This window comes from Prionailurus bengalensis, chromosome B3 (assembly GCF_016509475.1).
Source record: "Prionailurus bengalensis isolate Pbe53 chromosome B3, Fcat_Pben_1.1_paternal_pri, whole genome shotgun sequence".
In the NCBI taxonomy this organism is placed as follows: Eukaryota; Metazoa; Chordata; class Mammalia; order Carnivora; family Felidae; genus Prionailurus; species Prionailurus bengalensis.
Window position 1 is genome coordinate 83155848 of NC_057355.1, and position 20944 is coordinate 83176791.

The following is a 20944-nucleotide window of genomic DNA, read 5'->3' on the forward strand; positions in this document are numbered from 1 at the left end:
GCTAGTGTGGAAGACATGCTTAGAGAGGCATCAAACAGAGCTTAAAGTGATAATCATGATCTGAGAAAATATGAAAGGAGTTTAATAGGCAGTTTTAGGGTTGTCATCAAGGAAAAGTTAGGCCTTTGGTTGTATTCCCATTGGTTTGATTTCTACGGTCACTACATGGGAAATTACTAAGTGAAGGTCCTAAGTGGAAATAGACAATGGAGTTCGAGAGGACAAATGAAAAAAGCCAACAGTTTAGAATTAGAGACACTGTAAGATGTATAAAGGAAGCCTGGTCAAATAAACTTATAAAGAATTATGGAGAGAGAAATACTATAGTAATGAGATGGGCACTAGGATTCAAACAGTTGGGTTTTTTTCCTCTAGATAAGTTTTATGATAAAAAAAAGTTTCATGATTATTATGCTAATAGTTGTTGCTTAGATACTGTTTACCACGTGACAGGCATTTTGTACTTTACATATATTGGCTCAATTACTCTCATGAATATTATGAAGTAGATAAAATCATCACATTCGTTTTCCACAGGAGGAAATTGAGGCCTAAGGAGGTTGACACACCTAGTGAAGGTTGCCGACATGGTAGTTGTAAGTTGGTGCCAATACCCACAGTTTGGCAGCAGAACCCGGACTCCTAATCTCTGTGGTTTCCAAGAAAGTTTTCAGATGGGTTGACTATACTGTCAGCATTCCTAAATCTTTGCAACTTCTTAAAATTTTTCTTTGTTGTAAAACTCTCAAGTGGTCTCTGCCCCATTTAGAGTTCATAAACTACCTTAATTTGTAAAATCTAGAATTATCTAAGAGGTTCACTGATTCATAGTTTCCATGGTAGTAAATGGTAAACTATCATATGAGCCACTGCACTGGTCCAGGAGATTTGTTGGCCATCCTCATGTTGTAAAATAATAACATTGAGGCTCAGATTTGTTATTGAAAATCACAATGCTTGTGAATGGCTAGGATGGGTCTTATAATTCCTTCATCAGGACTTTTGCCAGAAAACTTGCCAGGAACTTAAAATATATGAGAGGATTTAAAAAATTACATTCAGTAAGCATTGTCCTCTAAATCTTCATTACTAGTAATTTTTTGATGGCTTGTTACCTATGGTTAAAGGTATATCTTCAGAAACATGGCAAATTTGTTGCCAAGCATTAAGCAGAAACATGCATTATGCCAACAGTGTTGTTTAGGAAAGGTAATTATGGTAACATCAATGACAATAAGAGTGGAGAGTCTAACTTTACAAGTTTTATAAGAGGAAATTCTAGATACTAGAGTATTATCCTTTTGGTTGGGTGAAGAAACCCTTTGGAGAATCTGAAAATCATTTACTATCTTCCCCCAAATATATACACAGTTTGCAAAGGACTTCTAGATTTATAAATAAATAAATAAATAAATAAATAAATAAATAAATAAATAAATAAATAAAACACGTGTGTGTGTGTATATATATCTTCTGAAATTGCTGATTTTGTTGTTTGGTTGTTGGTAATTATTGGTGAGGATGACAAGATTGTCATCAAAGAGAACTGAAATTTTGATTGGCTGAGGATCAAGGAAGAGTCTCCTTTTCCAAAGTTACCCAAAGACTAGGTGGAAGAACGTCAGAGCAGTGGGAAGTTTGGGAGTCATTTCTTGTTGATCTGAAGTTTAATCATTTTTTATATGGCACAGATTAGGATCATAATGTTATATTCATGATTTCCTGTCTTTCTTTGGTATTGTAGAAATACAACCATAATTTTTGGTTTAGAACAGAATGTGCAAACACATAGTTTATTTTACGTTTTAATGTAGTCTTTAATTCTATTTGAGAATTGCTTACAACTAAGCTGTACTTCCCAAAAGCAGGCATAAGATTAATCTACAGTCTGAGTCATTGTCTACACATCTTTAGCTTAATCTATTCTATCAACATCTCTATGACCTTTGTAATCCTTTGACTGCATTTTATTGCTGTTGCCCTTAAAGCCAATTACTACTTATTATAGATATAGTGCTGTCATTCTGAAAGACTTCTGAACTGTGAGGTCTGTATAATGAAAAACCCTTGTTATTAAGATTATGGCCAGGCCAGTTACTCGAGTAGGGTAACACAGAGTGTTTGAGTTAAAAAAAAAAAAAAATAAAATAAATAAATAAATAAATAAACACACAAAAAAACACACACCAAAAAAAATGTGTAGGGGAGGAGAGGAGAAAAACAAGAAGGTGGGTCAGGAACACATGAAGTAAGTTTGGCCCAGTGGTATTTTAGATAAATCAAATATCAGAGGACAGTGTTTGGGCACAGCTTCTGAAGGCATTAATGTCTATGCATTCCCCTTTCTGGAGTGGAAATAAGAAGCCATTTGTCCTCTACCTTTGGAGTCCATTGAGTTGTTCCCTGTGATCTTGGTTTTTTCTTACCACCTACCCCCATAGAATTAGATTTTTTCCTTAAACTATTGCTAAGCCTATGCAATAATAGCAATTTCAGGATAATGGCCTCATGTTCTACTTGTTTCAGTCAAATAAAGAAATTCCTGGTATGAAAATTAGTCATGTTAATGAGATAATAGATGAGCCTATTTGTGATGCTTTGAGTGACATGTATAAAGGGAAAGTTACATAGAACATCCATGTAAAAGTGCCTTTCAAAATTGGCCTCCCAAATTCTTATCCAATTGTAAACTGCATCCCTCCTCATTTACTGACCAAATGACAGGTTTTATTAGGCTTGCATTATTTTTTAAAACTTTAATTGGTTAACATAAAATTAAAACATAACATAAAATTGGAAATGCCATATAAAAATTGAGATTTTGTTCTCTAGAAACAACAAATCTGGGAATCTGACGACAGCAGGTGCGCCCTCCTCCAGAGCAGCAGTCCACTGAGACTGTGTGTGCCTGAGCTGTTGTCCTCTCCTGCCCCACAGTTGCCATCAGGCCTCTTCACTCATTGACATTCCCTGCCTTAACCCCAGGGGCCCTTCAGTTTACAACCTCTGCTCTAGTGCTCCATCATAGTCACTTACTGAACAACAACAGTTGTAAGTTGAGCCCACCTTCTGGAGTACTGTTTGATTACAAGAACACAAAAAGAGCAAAGCGCTGAACTTGAACCACTGCACTCCACAAGAGGTAGAGAAGACATCTCAAAAGACCTAGTTCTTTGGGCACAGCTGACCTAAGTGGTGTTAGATAGATTTCTTTTATTACATAAAGGGAGGGGCATGAATGGTTCTTTTGCCCTAAGATGTTAACCCAGATCCTGGATATACTTACACTTTATCAGATTGTAAGGCATCTCTCACTTTATTTACACAATTTTCAACAAGCCAAAATTGCCAATTTATAAAATCATGTAAAGGCCAGCCACGATTTGGGGAAACAAGTGGCATGCCATGCTTTTCCCTTGTGAATTAGCAATGTTTCTCCCGGAGGTTATCACCTGAGACATGAAGGGACACAGGTTTTCATCTGAGACTGCCGTGACTCTGAAAATGGTAACGTTAACTTGTCTAGTTATGAGAAATAGGTTGGTTAGCTAATGTAGAATATTTTGTTAAGAGTGAAACTGGTGGGGTTGTTGGCTTAGTGAGTATTTGATCAGGGTGTGATGGCATTACTTAAATTATGTAGATGCTCAATAAGATATTCAGAGTGCAGTGAGTACAGTGTTTCTACCATGACCACCATCAGGTACGCTATAATGTAATATGAAATGTTCTTGTCCATATTATACTAATGGATATCGGAGCTACACTGCTGAACTCATTTTGATCTATTGCTCTGGTCTTGCTTCCTTGCTTGTTTCTCTCTTTCTGGTTATTTTATAACGGGAAACCAGAAAGCTAGGTTCAAAGATTCAAAATGCCTTTGGAGTTCAATGAAATGGATACTTACAAATGATTTTAATAGTACCTTGATACTGTAAATATTGCCCAATTACTTATCATCAGGGTCTTATTTTGATTTGATTTCTTGTCAGACACAAAACAGAGCCATTCAGAACAGGTGGAATTCTGTCAGATGCTCAAACACAACTTCAGTTGTGCCAGATTCTGCCCTCAGCACTGTGAGCAAACTTCAAACAGAAATGCACATTAATAGTTAAAGGAAAATGCTGGATCCCACCTGTTGCCTTTTCTGTGAAGTAATATGTCTATAATGTTTATAAATTTTAATAACCCATACAGGGCTTTATCTTTCAACATTAAATTTATATTATCTTAAAGTTTGACTTCTCCAGGCGATGCATTTTATTCTCTAGTATCTTAGAGAATCTATCCATCTACTAATGTGTACTCATTCATAAAGAATTAAAGTTTTCTCTTATCAACCAATTATCAACATATTTATTAAGTATATTGAAATCTTCATTTTCAGTGTGATGTTTTCTATATCTGACTTAAGATCATGATCCTTATTGAGGGCTAGAGGCACATAAACACACTTCATAGAATCAACAAATAAAATGTTGATGTTTACCCTTTGTTCCCCATGATGATAATTGAAATACAGTTGCTTTTGATGCCTTAAAATCTCAGTGATAACAATTAAATGAACAAAATCATTATCCTGAGAATAAATATATGAACACTAGCCTCATCTTTTCTGCTGCTTATAGCTGATAACACCAAATATTACCTGTAAATCTTATGTCTTAGAAACAAAGAATGTATCTCAATGCATGGCCAGTTAAAGGGAAAAACCTAACAGGCAAGCTATTGTTATTACTGCCTGTAAGTTTATTTGTTGTTATTACTGCATGTAAGTTTAAATCCAGAGGTAGAATTTTTGGTTTTAGTGAACGTTGTCTAGAAATCATTTTATTATGGCCCTTGGATTTGAAAGAAGATTTTGGTAGATTTTTGCTGGGGGAAGAAGGAAATGAAAAGGAAACAATTTCTACCTGATGTCAAAACCACACATTTTAAATGACACTTTTTCACTCCTTTGATTTCAGTTTACAAGCATTGAGAAAGGAGAAATCCCGAGATGCTGCTCGCTCCCGCCGGGGAAAAGAAAATTTTGAGTTCTATGAATTGGCCAAGTTGTTGCCTCTTCCTGCAGCCATCACTAGCCAGCTTGACAAGGCATCCATCATTCGACTTACAATTAGCTATCTGAAAATGAGGGACTTTGCTAACCAAGGGGACCCTCCGTGGAACTTGCGAATGGAAGGCCCTCCACCTAACACATCAGTAAAAGGTAAGTTTTAAGCCCCTGTTTGTTCTGGAATATGGTGGTCGATAGGTGTCTCTAAGATGAAATGTTTACCATCATCCTTTCTTCTTTTCCTGCATATCAAATCCTTTAAAGGGATACAAATGTGGAAATCTGAACTCTGCATGAGAAAGACACCATGTGAAGGTGAAATAAACCTCTTCTATTTCTTTTTTATTTTCAAAACGTCTGTCAGCCTAAATATTCTATCACTTGATGCAAGGCTTCAGAGAAAGGAGAATGAAATGACTTACATTAAAATGCTTCTTGGGTTCAATTTGCGTTATGCTAATTCATGCAAATTATTACTGATGGGTGGAGTACAAGAATATTTGTTAAAGGGTGGAACTAACATCTTCTGTCTTTAGTAACCAAAGAAAGGAAGGAAGCTGAGCCCAACTGTAGTAGGCATTTTGAGTAATGATGTTATTGACTAATAAAACAAATAATTCATGTTAATGTTTCAAGTTGCCATACATAATGCCCAAGATTTGTAAATCTAAACCTATGTTTGTCCTCCCGATACTTGGTGCAGTCACTCTTAAAACTCACTAATGAAAGATGTTAGGCCTTCTTCATTCTGATATGCAAGAGAGGTATTTCTTACGTGTTAGTGAAACTTCTAGTAATTTATAGCATGTTTAGCATGTGAATATGCATGCGTATCTTTATTGATGTATATGTGATATTGGCCATTGATTTTCTGTCTTAAACGATGTGTTATTCAAGGCTTAGGACTTAAGGGATCTGCTAGTTTCTTGTGCTCTAACCTTGTCTCTAGCCCCTTGGTGGGCATAAGCTGGATAATTGGGAAAATTGTGGGCAACTCTGGGAGAGGAATTAGGTTCTTTTGTTAAGTGATGACACCTTAACAGTGACCTTTGAAGTTCCTGTGCTCATGGCTTTTGTAGGAAAGGGTTCTAATAGGGAGCCCTGACCTCTTAGAGGATACAGATTAAAATGAAGGATCCAAAGCAATGACTATTTACAATTGTGTGCTTAGAAGTGTCATCATATGTGTATCCATGCATGTGTGAATCTGGTTATATCTCTGCCATTGGTACTTGCAATGTTTCTTACGCTTACGAGAGAAGAAAAATCAGAATTTAAATTCTAGATGCTGTTTTCCTCTAGAGCAAGGCAAATATTTTCTGTAATGACTATATAGGAAATATATAGGCTTAGGCTTTGAGGGGCTCTGAACTGTGCCACAGTAGCACAAACTCAGCCATAGACAATATGTAAACAGCAGGGTGTGGCTGTGCTCTAATAAAACCATGCGTAACAAAATAGGCAGCTGCCCCCAGATTTGGCCCACAAGCCATAGTTCACAGATTATCTCTCTACAGTGTAAGAATGGCATTCAGAAGCTGAGAACATAGAACAGAGTTAGCTGTCAAGGGCTGGATGTCAGTGTAACATAGCACAGTATGGATAAACTAAGGCACATTCATGCTGTCCCTTTTCATCCCTTCTCGCCTTAAAAATGTAGATGTCAACTTGGTAATATATCAATCTGTGTTCCAGATGCTAAAGTTGTGGCAAATTTTCCCAAGCTGAAGATGTGAATATAATCTTAGTAAATATACTGTATCCATAAGAGTTTATTCATTAGACTGCCTTCATGTTTATTCCAAATCATACAAGATGAAAGGGTAGGTGCAACAGGGTAGAAGTCACAGAATGTACAAAATACGTCCTTATTCTTCGCTTTGAAATGGACTGATTAAGGGACTGAACTTGTATGAGGTTGTTTAGCACAGTTATCTTTTTATTACCACTTATTCATTTATTTTGAGAGAGAAATAGAGAGCTACTGAGTGGGAGAAGGGGGAGGAGGGAGGGATGGGGAGGAGAGAGAGAGAGAGAGAGAGAGAGAGAGAGAAAGAAAAGAAAGAAAAGAAAGAAAAGAAAGAAAAGAAAGAAAAGAAAGAAAAGAAAGAAAAGAAAGAAAGAAAAGAAAGAAAGAAAAGAAAGAAAGAAAGAGAGAGAGAGAGAATCCCAAGCAGGCTTCACGCTGCTGGCGCAGAGCCCAATGTCAAGCTCGAACTCAGGAGCTGTGAGATCATAACCTGAGCTGAAATGAAGAGTTGGTTACTTAACCAACTGAGCCATCCAGGCACACCTCCATTTTTCTCTTTTTTAAAGGAGCTGGCAGTTTATAGGCTGCCTTGGTAGTGGTGGTTACCATAGTAAAAGTGGTTCCATGGTTTGTCCATTATTCTGCAATGTGATAACCTTGTTTACTTTTATTTTATTTTTAAAAATTTTAATGTTTATTTTTGAGACAGACCAAGCTCAAGTGGGGGAGGGGCAGAGAGAGAGGGAGGCACAGAATCTGAAGCATGCTCCAGGCTCCACGCTGTCAGCACAGAACTCCATATGGGGCACAAACTCATGGACCACGAGATCATGACCTGAGTGGAAGTTGGAGGCTAACTGACTGAGCCACCCTGGCACCCTCCCCTTGCTTACTTTTGGAATCATGACCTTGTAGAGATGCAAAATTACAGCTCATGTAAAACCATGCCCTCATATGTAGACCAGGGAAATGATACAGAAACAGTTTACAGTTAAGTATTAGCAGATCTTAAGCTAGATTCTACTGTTTCACCTTTCTGTCTAGTGCTCTATCACATCATATCGTTTCTAGAAATTTTATTTGATTTGCATCCCCTTTATCAAGCATGCCAGGTGAGAATTCTCTCAGCTTCTGACTGTGACTGATCATTCATTTTTACTTTATGGACTTCAGTCAGTTAAACTCTAAACTACTTATGATCAAGATGGATAAAAAACAATAAAATATGGTCTCTGCTCTTGTGGGCATTTCAGTCTATGAAAGGACATACTGATGTCAAGGAGAAAAATGGGGAGGTTAGGGTGGATATTTAAGAGTCTGGAAGGAGATAACAGATTTTATTATTTTGCGAATTCCATCCAGATAATGGCAGAACATCCAATTCGGTACATGTGTACTCCCACTATCAGTAAACTGATGATTGTGAAGGTGTAAAGCATAGTGACTCTATCCAGTTGACGCTGGCTCTCAAAAGTTGCTAGGAATGCAGTGGACACTTTCTGTGAATTGGTTCTGCTGTACAGTATGTGTATATTTTATTGCTCTACTCTCATTCTTTAATGCAAACCTGTTACTCATTCTGATCAAACATTCATGAAACAACATCAAAAGAAATTCATTTTAATTTATTAAGGTCTTCTGTGTTGTGCCCTTGAAGAAGTTCATGTGGATAAACAAGCTTATATAAATAGCCTGCAGCATCATGTGAAGTGCAGTTCATAATCCAACAATAAAACGATAGACATTAGACTTGGTGCTTCTCCAAGCAGTCTCTTGAATAAACCTAAAGGCGTTTGGAAATTTATATGAAAAGTACTTACACGATGTAGGCAATGGGTTTTTTTTAATGTGATGAGTTGTTCATGTTAATAATTAAATTTCAAAGCTTAAATTTAAATTTGTCCCACACAACTATATAGAAATTTAATCATTTTAATTTACTGCTTCAGAAAGGTCCTTCACTCTGCCCTGTATTCATCACATCTTTTCTTAAATGTCTATAAAGGTTGATGAGTTTGTTTTGTGATGCCCATTCTGTATAGATTATTACAAGTTATGCTTGCAGAAAGAACACTCAGGTGACAGTGTGTAATATGTCCCGAGTCAATTACTTCATGGAAATGATATGTTAAGCAATTGGAAGGTAACAGATAGTTTTTTCCATGATTTTAGAAATATCTGTATTGTTATAATACAGATCAAATCTACAATGAACATTATGCATTATTCAAGAAATGACCAGGCATTCTCAGCAGTGTTTCAGCTAAATAACTGATGATTGTAACCTTTAAAGAAATCTCATTGTGGTGACTGTTGGTAAATCACTTCTCCATTCATAGTAATCTCTATTTAGAGGCTATCTAGAAACCATTACATCTTTTATTAATCTTAAAAGCAATAGCTGCTGATTTGACATTTGCTAAAACTAGATAAATTTTCTGTCTTTTTAATATCACAGACTTCAGTCAATTTTCGGTGTGTGTCTGCTACAACTCTATTAATCCAGGAATATTTACCACTGTAAGCATAAGTCTTATTTCAATTTGAACATGGCAGCTTTTAAACAACAATTTGTGTATGTGTGTGACAGGCCACAATGCTCAAATATGTAAAACAGAAGACATTTTTAGCCTTCGGAAGGAAATGGTTGAAAAATACTGCAAGACAACTGGTGATTGAAATTGACTGAACACATTACGGAAGAACTTTACTATTTTCATAGTAAATTTCATATGTACTATAAATTTAATACTAAATTTCATATATTACTATTTCATAGCAATTTTCATATTTCATATTTGGTTCACTATTTCGGGCACTTACTGTGAGTTAAGTGGTGGATATTTCTGAGAGGAGAGGCCTGCAGGTCCTTATTTAAGGAATACGTGATCTATCCTTAGCCAAAGACCAGACTGTTACTTTTGCAATCATGTTTAAGGGTTCGGTTTGAAACATCCATGTGTAGCCGCTGAGTCTGTGACATCCTTCAGAGTAACTCTGAACTACTACAATACTGGTTGTTCCCAAAACTTAGAACTATTTTTCTAAAATGCTATCTGTTTCCATAGAAGGTAGAGAATCCAAGACTGAGTGATTGTTCTTCTTGGTCTAAGCAGCTCCGAAAGGTCTTCTAGTTCCTGTTCAGGCATTTTACTGTGTACAGACACGTGTACTTCGACCAACTGACATTCATACTCAGGGGCAAGTGTCCTATTCCTCATTATTGAAAAAAAAATGTGAAATGCGATTTCTTAGAATCAGGGTATAGCATGTACATCAGCCTGTGGTGCTCTTTATTATTACACAGGAAAATGGTGGTGCCCAGACTGAACCCTTAGGTTCTGAACAGAAGCTTCCAGTAGGGGTAGGAGAGCAGGAGACAAGATAGAGACTGGCTTCTTGTGTGGTTCCTATTCTCGCCTCCACCACCTTCACTAGACTGGGGGCCCATCTCCCTGCTTTAGTCTCGAGTTTCAGTAACCTCAGTCCAGAGGGGCCAACCAAAAGCTGAGCTGCCAGTGTTCACTCTTGTTTATTTTGGTAGCAAGTGCCAGGTTTTGCTAGTACATGGCAGTATGATGTGATATAATGCCTTTTCTTAGGTATGCTTCTGGAAACTTTTTCATTACATACTGCTCTCCTTTCTAGTGGAGGGAATACTTCTGAAGGAAGTTCATTTAAGAACTAAGCTTTTACTGTATTTTCATCATCATAGGACAGGCATTGTTTATATCGCCATGCTTTCCTAGGATTCTCATCTCTGAAGGGCTTTCTGACAAATGAGGGCTTAGTGATGGCAGAGGAAGTCTCTGAGACTATAATTTTGTGCAGATTCCCATTTTTTTTCAGGAGAAGCTTTGCTATCTGCGGAGGGGGGCTCTGGTCCACCTTGAGAATGAAGCATGCAAAAGCATTGATGGTTTCTTCACACGTGCCACTGTCAGAGTTCAGTCACCGTTACCTTCAGTGCACCTGGCACTGTTGGGCATCCAGAATTACCCTCCACTCCAAACGCTGATTCCGCGGAAGCCTCTTTGTGAGAATGATGACTGAGAATGTGTGCATACTCAGGCGTCCTAGTCCGTCATCGCCAGGGCAACAAGCAGTCCGAATGTCACAGTGGCACGCCACAAAGCTTGTATTCCTCTTGTTGCTGTGGTTCATTCCGGAGGTTGGCAGATTTAGGCTGAGCTTAGCCGGGTGGTTTACTTCGTGCCACAGCTCTGGCTGTGCTCAGGGTTCAGCTCTGGTCTGCCCCCTGTCAGGGGACAGCAGAGATTTGGGAGAGGTTCTTGTCATGGTGATGGCAAAGGTGTCAGGGGGATGAGCCAAATCATAACACCTCTTTTACAGAATGTTTTGGCGGACACCTCTGGAAATGTGGCTAAAAGAGTATACGTGTACTTCTGCATCCCGCATCGGGATTCGGCGGTCTGCCCCTCTATGTGCCGTCGTCATCTTTTTCCCTCGCAGTACCGAACACCTCAGACCGTACGTTTGTGCCTTTGTACATCCTATCATCTAACCAGAATGCCCTTTTCCTTCTTGTCGTTTTACCGAACTCTTGTTCGCCTTTGAAAACGCAGCTCACCTGTCACTTTGTTAGGTAAATCTCTCCTTCTCCAGAACAGTAGTCATTTGTTCCTAATAGGTTACGGTGACAGTCTTCTCTTGCTTTAGTATCCATTCATAATCCTTTTCTTATGATCCTTGTCTCTCTCTGCAGACTGTGAGCTACTTGAGGGAACAGTCTGGGTTTTATACCTGTCTTTATCTCCATTTACAGTACCCAGGAAAGTACGTGTTCAACCGAGTTTTTATTTTTAAATTTTTGTTTATTTACTTGTTTTTGAGAGAGGGAGAGAAATCACATAAGCAGGGGAGAGGCAGAGAGAGAGGGAGAGACAGAATCCCAAGCAGGCTCCACCCTGGCAGCACAGAGCCCCATGTGGGGCTCTATCCCATGACAGTGAGAGCATGACCTGAGCTGAAATCCAGAGTTGGACACTGAACCAACTGAGCCGCCCAGGTGCCCCAACCATGTGTTTAAATTAAATTATATAGTACCAAGTCATATCTTGATATTGCTATTAGTGAGCAGAATAATGCTGGTGGAAAATGTTGGGTGGGTCTAAGTCATAAGCTAGGATGAAGAAAGAAAAGAGTGAAGAAAGAAAAGACTGAAAGGAAGAAAAATGGAGGGAGAGTGATGGGAATAGCGTGAAACCAAGGGGGGAAATACAATGGATAGAGTAGGAGCTAGGAGGTTGGTACCCCTTGCCTGGGATCAGCTGCCTTCCCCTGCCAACTTGTTTCTCTCGTATAATGTACAAGCTGAGGAATTGACACTTAAAAACAATATTCTTAAGAAACCCATGTCTTGGGTATATAAATTCAAGTTCATTCGAGCAGTATCTGAGTACTTTCGCTTGGTAAGTCCTCTGACTCCTTTGCTGGTAATGTGGGGGCATATAATAGAGAAGGTGTAAGGCAGAGTCCTGTCCTTGGAGGTATTTACCATTTATTGAGAAATAAATAAAACTAAATAAACCACATGACCTGGGTTACAAAGGCCTCTCTAGACCTCAGTTTCTCATTTGAATTTCCTTTTTGTGAATTTTCTGGTCTGGTTGATTACTGACTGTCTAATCCCAAACCCCAATTTCTGAGAAAGGATTTAGTAATTATTGTCTTAAATTAGACTCTCCTGAGAGTCAGGTTTTTTTGAAGCTGTTTATTAATAATTTCAAAAGCCACATGCTCTAACTCTTGGTGTTCTGCTAATATTTCTGTTTTCCTTCTCCCTCCCTCCCTCTCTGTCTCTGTCTCTGTCTCTCTCTCTCTTTAAATTTATTTACTTTGAGAGAGAGAAAGAGAGTGCACACTTAAGCTGGGGAGGGGCAGAGAGAGGAGGAGAGAAAGAATGCCAAGCAGGCTCCATACTGTTGGTGCGGAGCCTGATGCAGGACTTGATGCATGGCTCGAACTCAAAAACTGTGAGAACATGACCTGAGCTGAAATCCAGAGTCAAACACTTAACCGACTGAGCCACCCAGGCGTCCCCTTCCTTCTCTTTTACTTTATTTTCCTTTACATGGAGGTATCATGTCTCCCTGGTGTCTTGGGTTCAAAAAGGTATGACATAGTTCCTTCTCTTAAAAGATTTTGTCTGTTGAGTATCAAGATCTGCATACATGCAATCATTATAAATAAAAAAAGAGGACAATAGTGCAGCGCACAATGAAGTTTTAAATTAAATAAGCCAAGTGCCAAATATATGATATGGATAAAATACAAATCTAAAACTTGATATATTTTTTATTTGCTTTTTATTCTTACCAGAATTGTAGGGGACATACTTAGATTCCATATCACATTCAACTTATTTTAAGAAGTCTAGCGGTTCTTGGTAATGTGATATTTTAGTCATGGCATTGCCTTATACTACGTTGTACTTAGTTATTTGGGATTTGGAAGTGTATGTGCCCTGTTTTTAGGGCTGGGCTTCCCTAACATGTTTTTGTTAGCCTATCACCTCTTGCAAAGCACAGTATAAGTTTCAGTACTCTGCAGATACCAATATTTCATGAGTATAGCAAAGAAGGAGTCACCTCTGACTGCTTTATATGATTGAAATTGTACTGTGGCTTTAATTTTCAGAAACAGCTTTCTAGATACTGTGCATAACTCTTGGCTGTGCCTTAATAAACATGTGGTGACCTCCACCTGTAAAACTAATGTGGCTTTGAATACTGATTGACTGCAGCTTTTCACATCCTTTCTGGGTCCATAATATGTCAGTGAATGTCAGAGCCTGGGCAGGAGAAGGCCAAAAGAATTTGGGGTTTAAAGATCATACAGATCATCTGTTTCAATCCTCCTACACTTGTGTTCAGAAAACTGATAGAGAACGTTAGTGATATAAACAAAGTCAGTAACAAACTTGGCGCTAGGATTTGGACCCCTGGAATTCCAATTCAGTGCATCTTCTTCCATAATAAAGAGCATATCTTTCTCAGTTCAGCACATGTTAGCAGCTGTCCTTCGATATCCTCTTTCCCCATTATACATGAACATATATGCACATATATGGCCCATGTGTCGAGACCAGCCCTTTTTAGGTCAAATGCTATTATATTGGAATTCACAAAACATTTTGAGGCCATTCAAAGGCAAAGGTGTTATAACTGAATGGAAACAAATCCTTAATAAGGCAGTAAATGCTAAAATTAAGGGAGACTGTGTGAGGGTGTATTGGAACTCTCTGCACTCACTTTGCAGCTATTCTATAAATCTAAAATAATTCCAAAATAAAAAGATGACTTTTTTTAGAAATGCACCATAATTTACTCTCATGACAGAAATGTAAGAAAACCAAAACTCTACCCAAATGGAAACTTGTTCTCTCCCAGTTTCCTGCCTCTTCAGCTGGTCACTGTTGAGTTCTCACAGGCTCACCCTTCTCCAGGGCTTCATTAATGGTTGTCTTGTTTAAGAAATGTGATTAACCGCCAACTACAATATCAATCAGGATATGGAAGAAAGAAAATTGATTGAACCGTTTACACAGTTTGCTTAAAAAGTTTATAAATGACTGATTCCCATCAATAAGGAGTCACATGAGCACAGGTTTACGCTCTGGTTTTTCTCCCTCCTTTCTTCAGTGAAAGTTATTATGAGTGTTAACCCTGTCTAGTCTTCACACTCCGCTCAAAGATCGTCCAAAAGGGGAAGTTAGAAAGCCAAGACAAAAACTAGTTAACGGACTCTAGGACAGGGGTCAGCAAGCTCTTTCTGTGACGGACCAGATAGTAAATAATTTAGCCCCTATGGGCCGTGAGGTCTCTGCTGCAGCTACTCCAGTCCACTGTGTTAGAGTGCAAGGGCAGCCACAGGCCGTCCATAACCAACTGAGTACACCTGTATTTCAATAAAACTTTATTTGTGAATGCTGAATTCTAATTTTGGCATATCATGAAATCTTGAGTTTTTTTTTTTAAATTATTTAAAATGCTTTTCAGTTCTAAGTTTATGGGCTGTATAGGGACAGGTAGCAGGCTGGATCTGACCTGTATGCTGCAGTTTGCCAAGCCCTGTGAAGAGCTTTAGAACTGGAAGGGACCTAGGAACTTTTTGTAGAACCCATGGTGGTGAGCAGCGTACTGCTAATTGTAAAGGGTTGAAACTTGGATTTGTTTGAAAAGTGTATTGATGACAATGAATGCTGGTAACATGCTTTATGAAACATTTTTGGATTTGTTTTTGTCATCTTCAGAGCTAATATGTGCGCGTATAATCTTCTTCCTACGATAGCCAGCATAACTGAATTGTATGCCAGCCAGTGGTGTAATATTTAACAGTTTTCTGGGTTTCCGTGCATGTGTACTGTTTTGTGTATAGTGTGCATTGCTGAAAAACTAAGTGTAAAGTCATGCTAAGTCATTGGCTTAGCCTGGCTTTTTGTTTTGCTTGCTTTTTCAGTTTAATGTAGTAAATGATCCAAACTGGGGCTATGCAGAGTCTCCTACAGATGAAGGATCTTATTAAAAAAAGAAACACGATTAAAACTTTGTCTACATGGGACTGTTGCTCAGCCATTTTGACTTACCTAATCAAACAGCTGGTCAGTTCGGTTAAATAATTGTTCTGATTGATTTCCCTACGTAATTTGTTAAGTGTTTTACTGATTCAAATGAAGGCTTGAGGCATGATCTGGCTACAGGAATCATTAGAAATAAGAAATTGGGGATTTGTGTATAAGAAACCCAACGTTATGAACATTAGAATGAGTAAGATTGGTAAAGCTGAATTAGGTTCAATTCTGCCTACAAATAACTACCTCCAAAACCATGTGTACATGAAGTGGAAAAATAGGGTTGCACTGTATAGTATAGTTTAATTTTCCCCACTTACCAATGTGAACATGTTACTGAAGTACTAAAACGCAGTCATGAGGAAATACTGCTGTGGTCTTCTGCCATTGTCCCTTGAGACTGTCAATCACTGGGTGTTGAGCGAGTGCTCAAAGTGCTCCCCACTCACACTAGTGGAGGAAATGAAACTTTGGGAGATTATAGTCCTCACTTCCCAAAGCACTACAGAGACTTAAAAATATATTTTTCAGTAATGTTTTGTAATTAAAGCACATCGCTCCAATATAATTTTACAGTTTGGGAAATAAGGCCGTGTTGAATATCGGCACTGATGATGAAAACAGACTGTGTACACAGTTTGGCTTTTATATAAATACTTTAAAATATTGGCTTTCTTCAATAAAAATAGATGAATAGTATCCAGGTTTTTACAAGAATTTTAGCATAAAAGCAAAATTGCTATCATTTTTATTTTGAAAAGAGACATGAAGATCACATAACAAAATGTGTAAAATGCTGTATGTTCTAGAGAGCTGTGATAGAAAACGGGGATGTAGACGCAGGTAAGCCTCACTATGGGCGTACGCAGGACCTTGTGTAAAGGGGTTCAGTGATGTTTTCTTGGTTGACACCTGACCGAACGTGCCCTTCATTGTCTTTCCTATGGACCCTGAGCTCCCAAAGTTGCAGAAAAATCTGTATCAAGGTGTTCAGCCTGTGCTGTCGTGTGATGTACATCTAGCAAGCAATCAGACTGTGCCTTCTTGTTGTGACACACTACATTTTTTGCCACACAAACATCTGCTGGAAAAGTTTATAGAACTTAGAGAAAGGAACTCTTCTAGGGAGTTCTGACAACCTATAGTAAAGGTCTTTGCATGTAAGCGAGGCCAATGGAACCAGCAAAATGTGTGAATACAGTGGAAACTGATCATCTCAGTCATTTTAATGTGTCTTCAGAGTCTTCTAATAGGAAGCTCTATGGGCAATGTAGTTGGACAAATTTTTGTGACTGTTAACGAGTAACATTTCTTTGGCCTCAGTTTGCCTAGAAAATGGCATAGCTTGGCCTGAGAATTCAGCTGGTCTTACACTGGAGTAAGCCTACATTTCATTGTGAGGCTTAAGTTTACACAGAAACTACCAAAGGCATGTTTGGATTACTTTTTAGGACTTTTATCATGTTAAAGGTAACTTGTGTTTTTGTCGTTTTTTGTTTGGTGAGATTATATTTCTGAAATGATGTTAATCAGGGACAAGAGATATCAACATGCGGCATTTATTTTGAATACATTTTGTGATTCTAGCTTGTCAAAGTCTGCACCTTGTGTCCTGTAACAAAGCAGAGGAAATTTAGAGTGTTTCGTAAAATACTCAGGTGGTTTGGGGGCTATTAAGGCAACTTAGTGTTATGCTAGTGCTTAAAATAATGAGATCTAAAAGTTGATTAGGTAAATTTTTAATATGTATATATTTCATTGAGATGAAAAGACAAAAACATTCTTAAAATAGGTTGTATCTTAAATGAAAGGCTGATTTATTGAAACAATGGATATAATGGATACTTTCCTCAGAATGTTGGTTTTATAATCTTCTATAAATCCTTAGGTTTTAGGGTAACATTTTTTTTTGGTTGTCATTAGAGATCAGGAATGCATCCTATTTCTCTTCCACCATACTCACCAATTCCTGCTGTAAGTATTTGAGTGCTTATTACATTGCAAGTTTCATTAGGCTGTGTGTGGAATGCAAAGGGGGGGGGAACTGAACCCTCTAGGAGTTTATAATCTAGCAGGAGTGACGCACATGCTCACAAAACAAGGTGAGATATTATCGTGTTGAAAGAGGTTAAAGCAAAGTGTTGGATAATCTGTTATGCATAAATACAGTTACAGCTGTAAACATGGTGACATTTAATGAGAATTGTGGTCGCTGAGATATCAAGTAAGCTTCGGAAGCTTTTTCTTTACAGAAGAGTGTTTTAAACAATACCCAAGTACCCACCCATGAATGCCTGTGTATATTGCTCCTAGCTGACCATAATTCCAACCAACCGAGAGCATGAATCACAGACCATACTTAGAAAGCAAGAACTTAGTCAAATATGATCTTCTAGTATCTTTTCTCTAATATCTTAGCATTTTCTAGAGATGGAAGGAAGGCTGGAATGAGGTATGTTTTTAAACATCACAATCCTAATGTATGTAGTAAATAGAAAATCTCTCAGCATCTGAGCCATGAATATAGAAAGGGTCAGATCAGATGAGAAGCTGCATCCTGGGAACCTCTTAGTAGAATGGCCAAAGCTCAAGCATACCACTGGGACAGTGATGGGAGTGTCAATTGTTAACTTTGGCTCCTGGCTCTCACACATTCCCCTAAAGCCTATAATTGGGAGGGAAGACTAGACGGCATGGAAGAAAATGTTTTGTACTTTCATTTAAATTAGCACAAAGGGAGGGAACAGTTTTGCTTCACATGTGAAGTCAGTCATTTCTTGGGTTGCTAGCTCAATGTTTTAGCAGAACAGCTGTTCAGTACAATGTGGCTTTCTACAAGCAATATTTCTACTGCTAGAAAAGTGGCAGTCTGCCAAAGAGAGTGCCCAGACCAACCCCTAAACAAAAAAAATCTTTTGTCAACGACTCTAATAATTTGTACAATTCAGGAAAGGGGGGTTGCACGGTCTTTGCAGATGTGCATTTATGATGCTATTTTTAAGCAGAGCAGCATGGAAGAATAGATTCATAAGACTCATAAGTTGATCATTCATTTTAAGCATTTGGCTTCTGCTCCTTCTAAAATTTCACTCTGTGGAAACAACACACAGCCAGGCTTGAAACGAGGTAAGGGAGGATGTGACAGCAAGATGAAATCCTTCATTTCCAAGCCTGTGATGCTTGCTCAAAACCAAGAAGCTCTAGGGTGTTTTCTTCTCCCACTAAGGAAATAAATGTGGTTTTTCTGATCTCTCGCAGAAGAAACTTGCTATCCTTCAGCATTTTGAGGAAATAAACTCTTAATGAGCCTGCATTCTTTTACAGCAGTCCATTCTCTGAAAATGAGTTTAAGTGCTGAAGGAAATGCCAGAAGCATTTACGCAACCAGCACCAAATTAATGCGTGTTAATTCTCTGTAGTTTACCATCACAGCCACTGTGCAGTTTTTTTGGTGTGAAACTGGGTTTAGTCTCAGATGTGTCCTCTGCATTCTGGTTGCCAGACTCCACAGTGGTGAACTCGTCTGGCTTTGACTCTGGTGACGGAGTTAAGACCATTTTTATAAATTACAGTTTCCTGGGAAAGAACCCTCAAACTTCTCTTAACAGCAGAAGATCAAATCTGATAGAATCCCTATCTTGTATTTTTTATGCAGTCATATACTTGATATTTACGTAAGAGGGAATTAGACTGATCTATTAAAATATGAAATCCTATATAAAAAATGACATAAAATTAATACATACTCCTTCAATAAAGGTGATTACAGAGCATAGACCACCATAGAACGTTCACTGACTAGATCAACAACTTCCTCTGATTTTGAGACTTGGGATCTTTGGTAGTGTTGTTTTCTTTTTTAAAAATTCAATCTTTTCATAGCCCATATAGGTATAAAAATGGTCAGTTTAGTGGAGTTGCATGTATTACTATACTGTGAGTATTTTGATGCACTTAGAGTGCAATCCACCTGTATTATGCTGTCCCCTCAAATTTTAACATTTAAGTATACTAATGTGAAAGGACTAATCATGATGATGGGATATTACTAAAAGAGCTTATTTTGCTCTACTAATGAATGTTTATTTTTAAAATTATTCAGGTGAACTGTGTCATCATACTTCAAGTTTTTACTCAAGTGTTTTCACATGTTGCCTGAGTTTAGTAAGGATTTACAGTGACAATTAAAATTATTTATTTAGATGTGACCCCAATGGAGGGGTACTGCCCTTTGTGAAGTGACAAGTCCCAGACAAATGGTTACTAACATGTTCTTTTACAAGTTAACAAAATCACTTTTTTTTTCATATTAGAGAACTTCTTTAGGTAGAGAATTTCTGTGGCAGTTCCTATTTTGCAAAAAACTAAGTTCTTTCAATAAAGCAAGTGATGATTCCCCAAAATAGATATTTTACATTCATGTTTTCAATTTTTAAGTTTCCTCAAAATAACAAAATGGAAATATAAAAAATAAATTTGACCCGTGTCTCATGGTAGTATATTTCCAGAACATATTGGTAGGAACATAATTATCCATGCTATATTCCTTTCGTTTACTCAGGCCAGGTATTACTTTAATGGCATAAAGAGTCCACACTTTTTTTGATGTGCAGTTATGAAGATGTATGATCATTTTTTACGCTTATGCATGATCTTTTCCAAAGATCAGAGAAACAGTCATTATTGTGTACAGAGGCATTTTCTGGTATGAGTTGGATACAAAAACATGAGGAGATATTATAAATCCATGATCACATTTCATATTTATAAAACTTCATGAGATGAGATCATTTTTCCTTCTGCACGCATAGTCTTTTTAATTACCCCTGCTCTCTCTGTGCAAAAGTTACATAAGTAAGAAAAAGGGATGTTGAGAGATGGTTTCTTAAAGTGAAGGTAGATGCTTTGTGTACTGTGCCGTTGTACCAAATGAGTCATTTAGTTTGGCCCATAATTTATACAGGTGGCTCAGGAGGCCCAGATCGATTCATAATAGTCTCTTTACAAAAAACAAGAAAGACTAAAAATCATATTCTATAAATTGATGTCACAATTCATGTAAAACCCCTCTAGAAACAATTAGTATGCTTTTAATAACCATACTCAACATGCAGTAAACATTCAGTTCCTTCCACTAGACTTCACTCTGTTCCTAGCTAACTCACTTGACCAAAGTGGACTCGGGGAGTAAGCTTGTGAATGCCAGAGGAACTCATCCCCACCACAGAGCATGTTCTGGTGGGGTAAGAAGTGACCTGTCTGCACTCAAACACTTCTTCACTTGTAGCTATGTGTAAGATGAAACCATATTTGGAGGTTATCATTTCATAGCACACTAATTTTTTTTCCATGTTTTTTTCACAATGACATTAGCCTATGAAGCAGTGGGACTGCTTGCCCGGTGTCAGGTTTATAATCCCCTGCTCTCATTAGCTCTCTGCTGAACTCTTTGTCGTCTTCTGCGTTCATCTCTTTTGAATTATGTCTTTGGCAAGCCTCACCCTTGGTGTGATTAATTAAAGTTGATCTGTTACTGTAT

At 37.9% G+C, this 20944-nt stretch overlaps 1 protein-coding gene across 4 annotated transcripts in view; it reads left to right on the forward strand.

The window, feature by feature from the left end:
• NPAS3 (neuronal PAS domain protein 3) overlaps positions 1 to 20944 on the forward strand; it is an 856869-nt gene that overhangs the window by 260185 nt on the left and 575740 nt on the right. For all 4 annotated transcript variants that reach the window (XM_043555965.1, XM_043555962.1, XM_043555964.1 and 1 more), the window contains one exon: positions 4971 to 5215. In XM_043555965.1, the coding sequence (XP_043411900.1) occupies positions 4971 to 5215 (245 nt within the window). The remainder of the gene's footprint in view (positions 1 to 4970; positions 5216 to 20944) is intronic.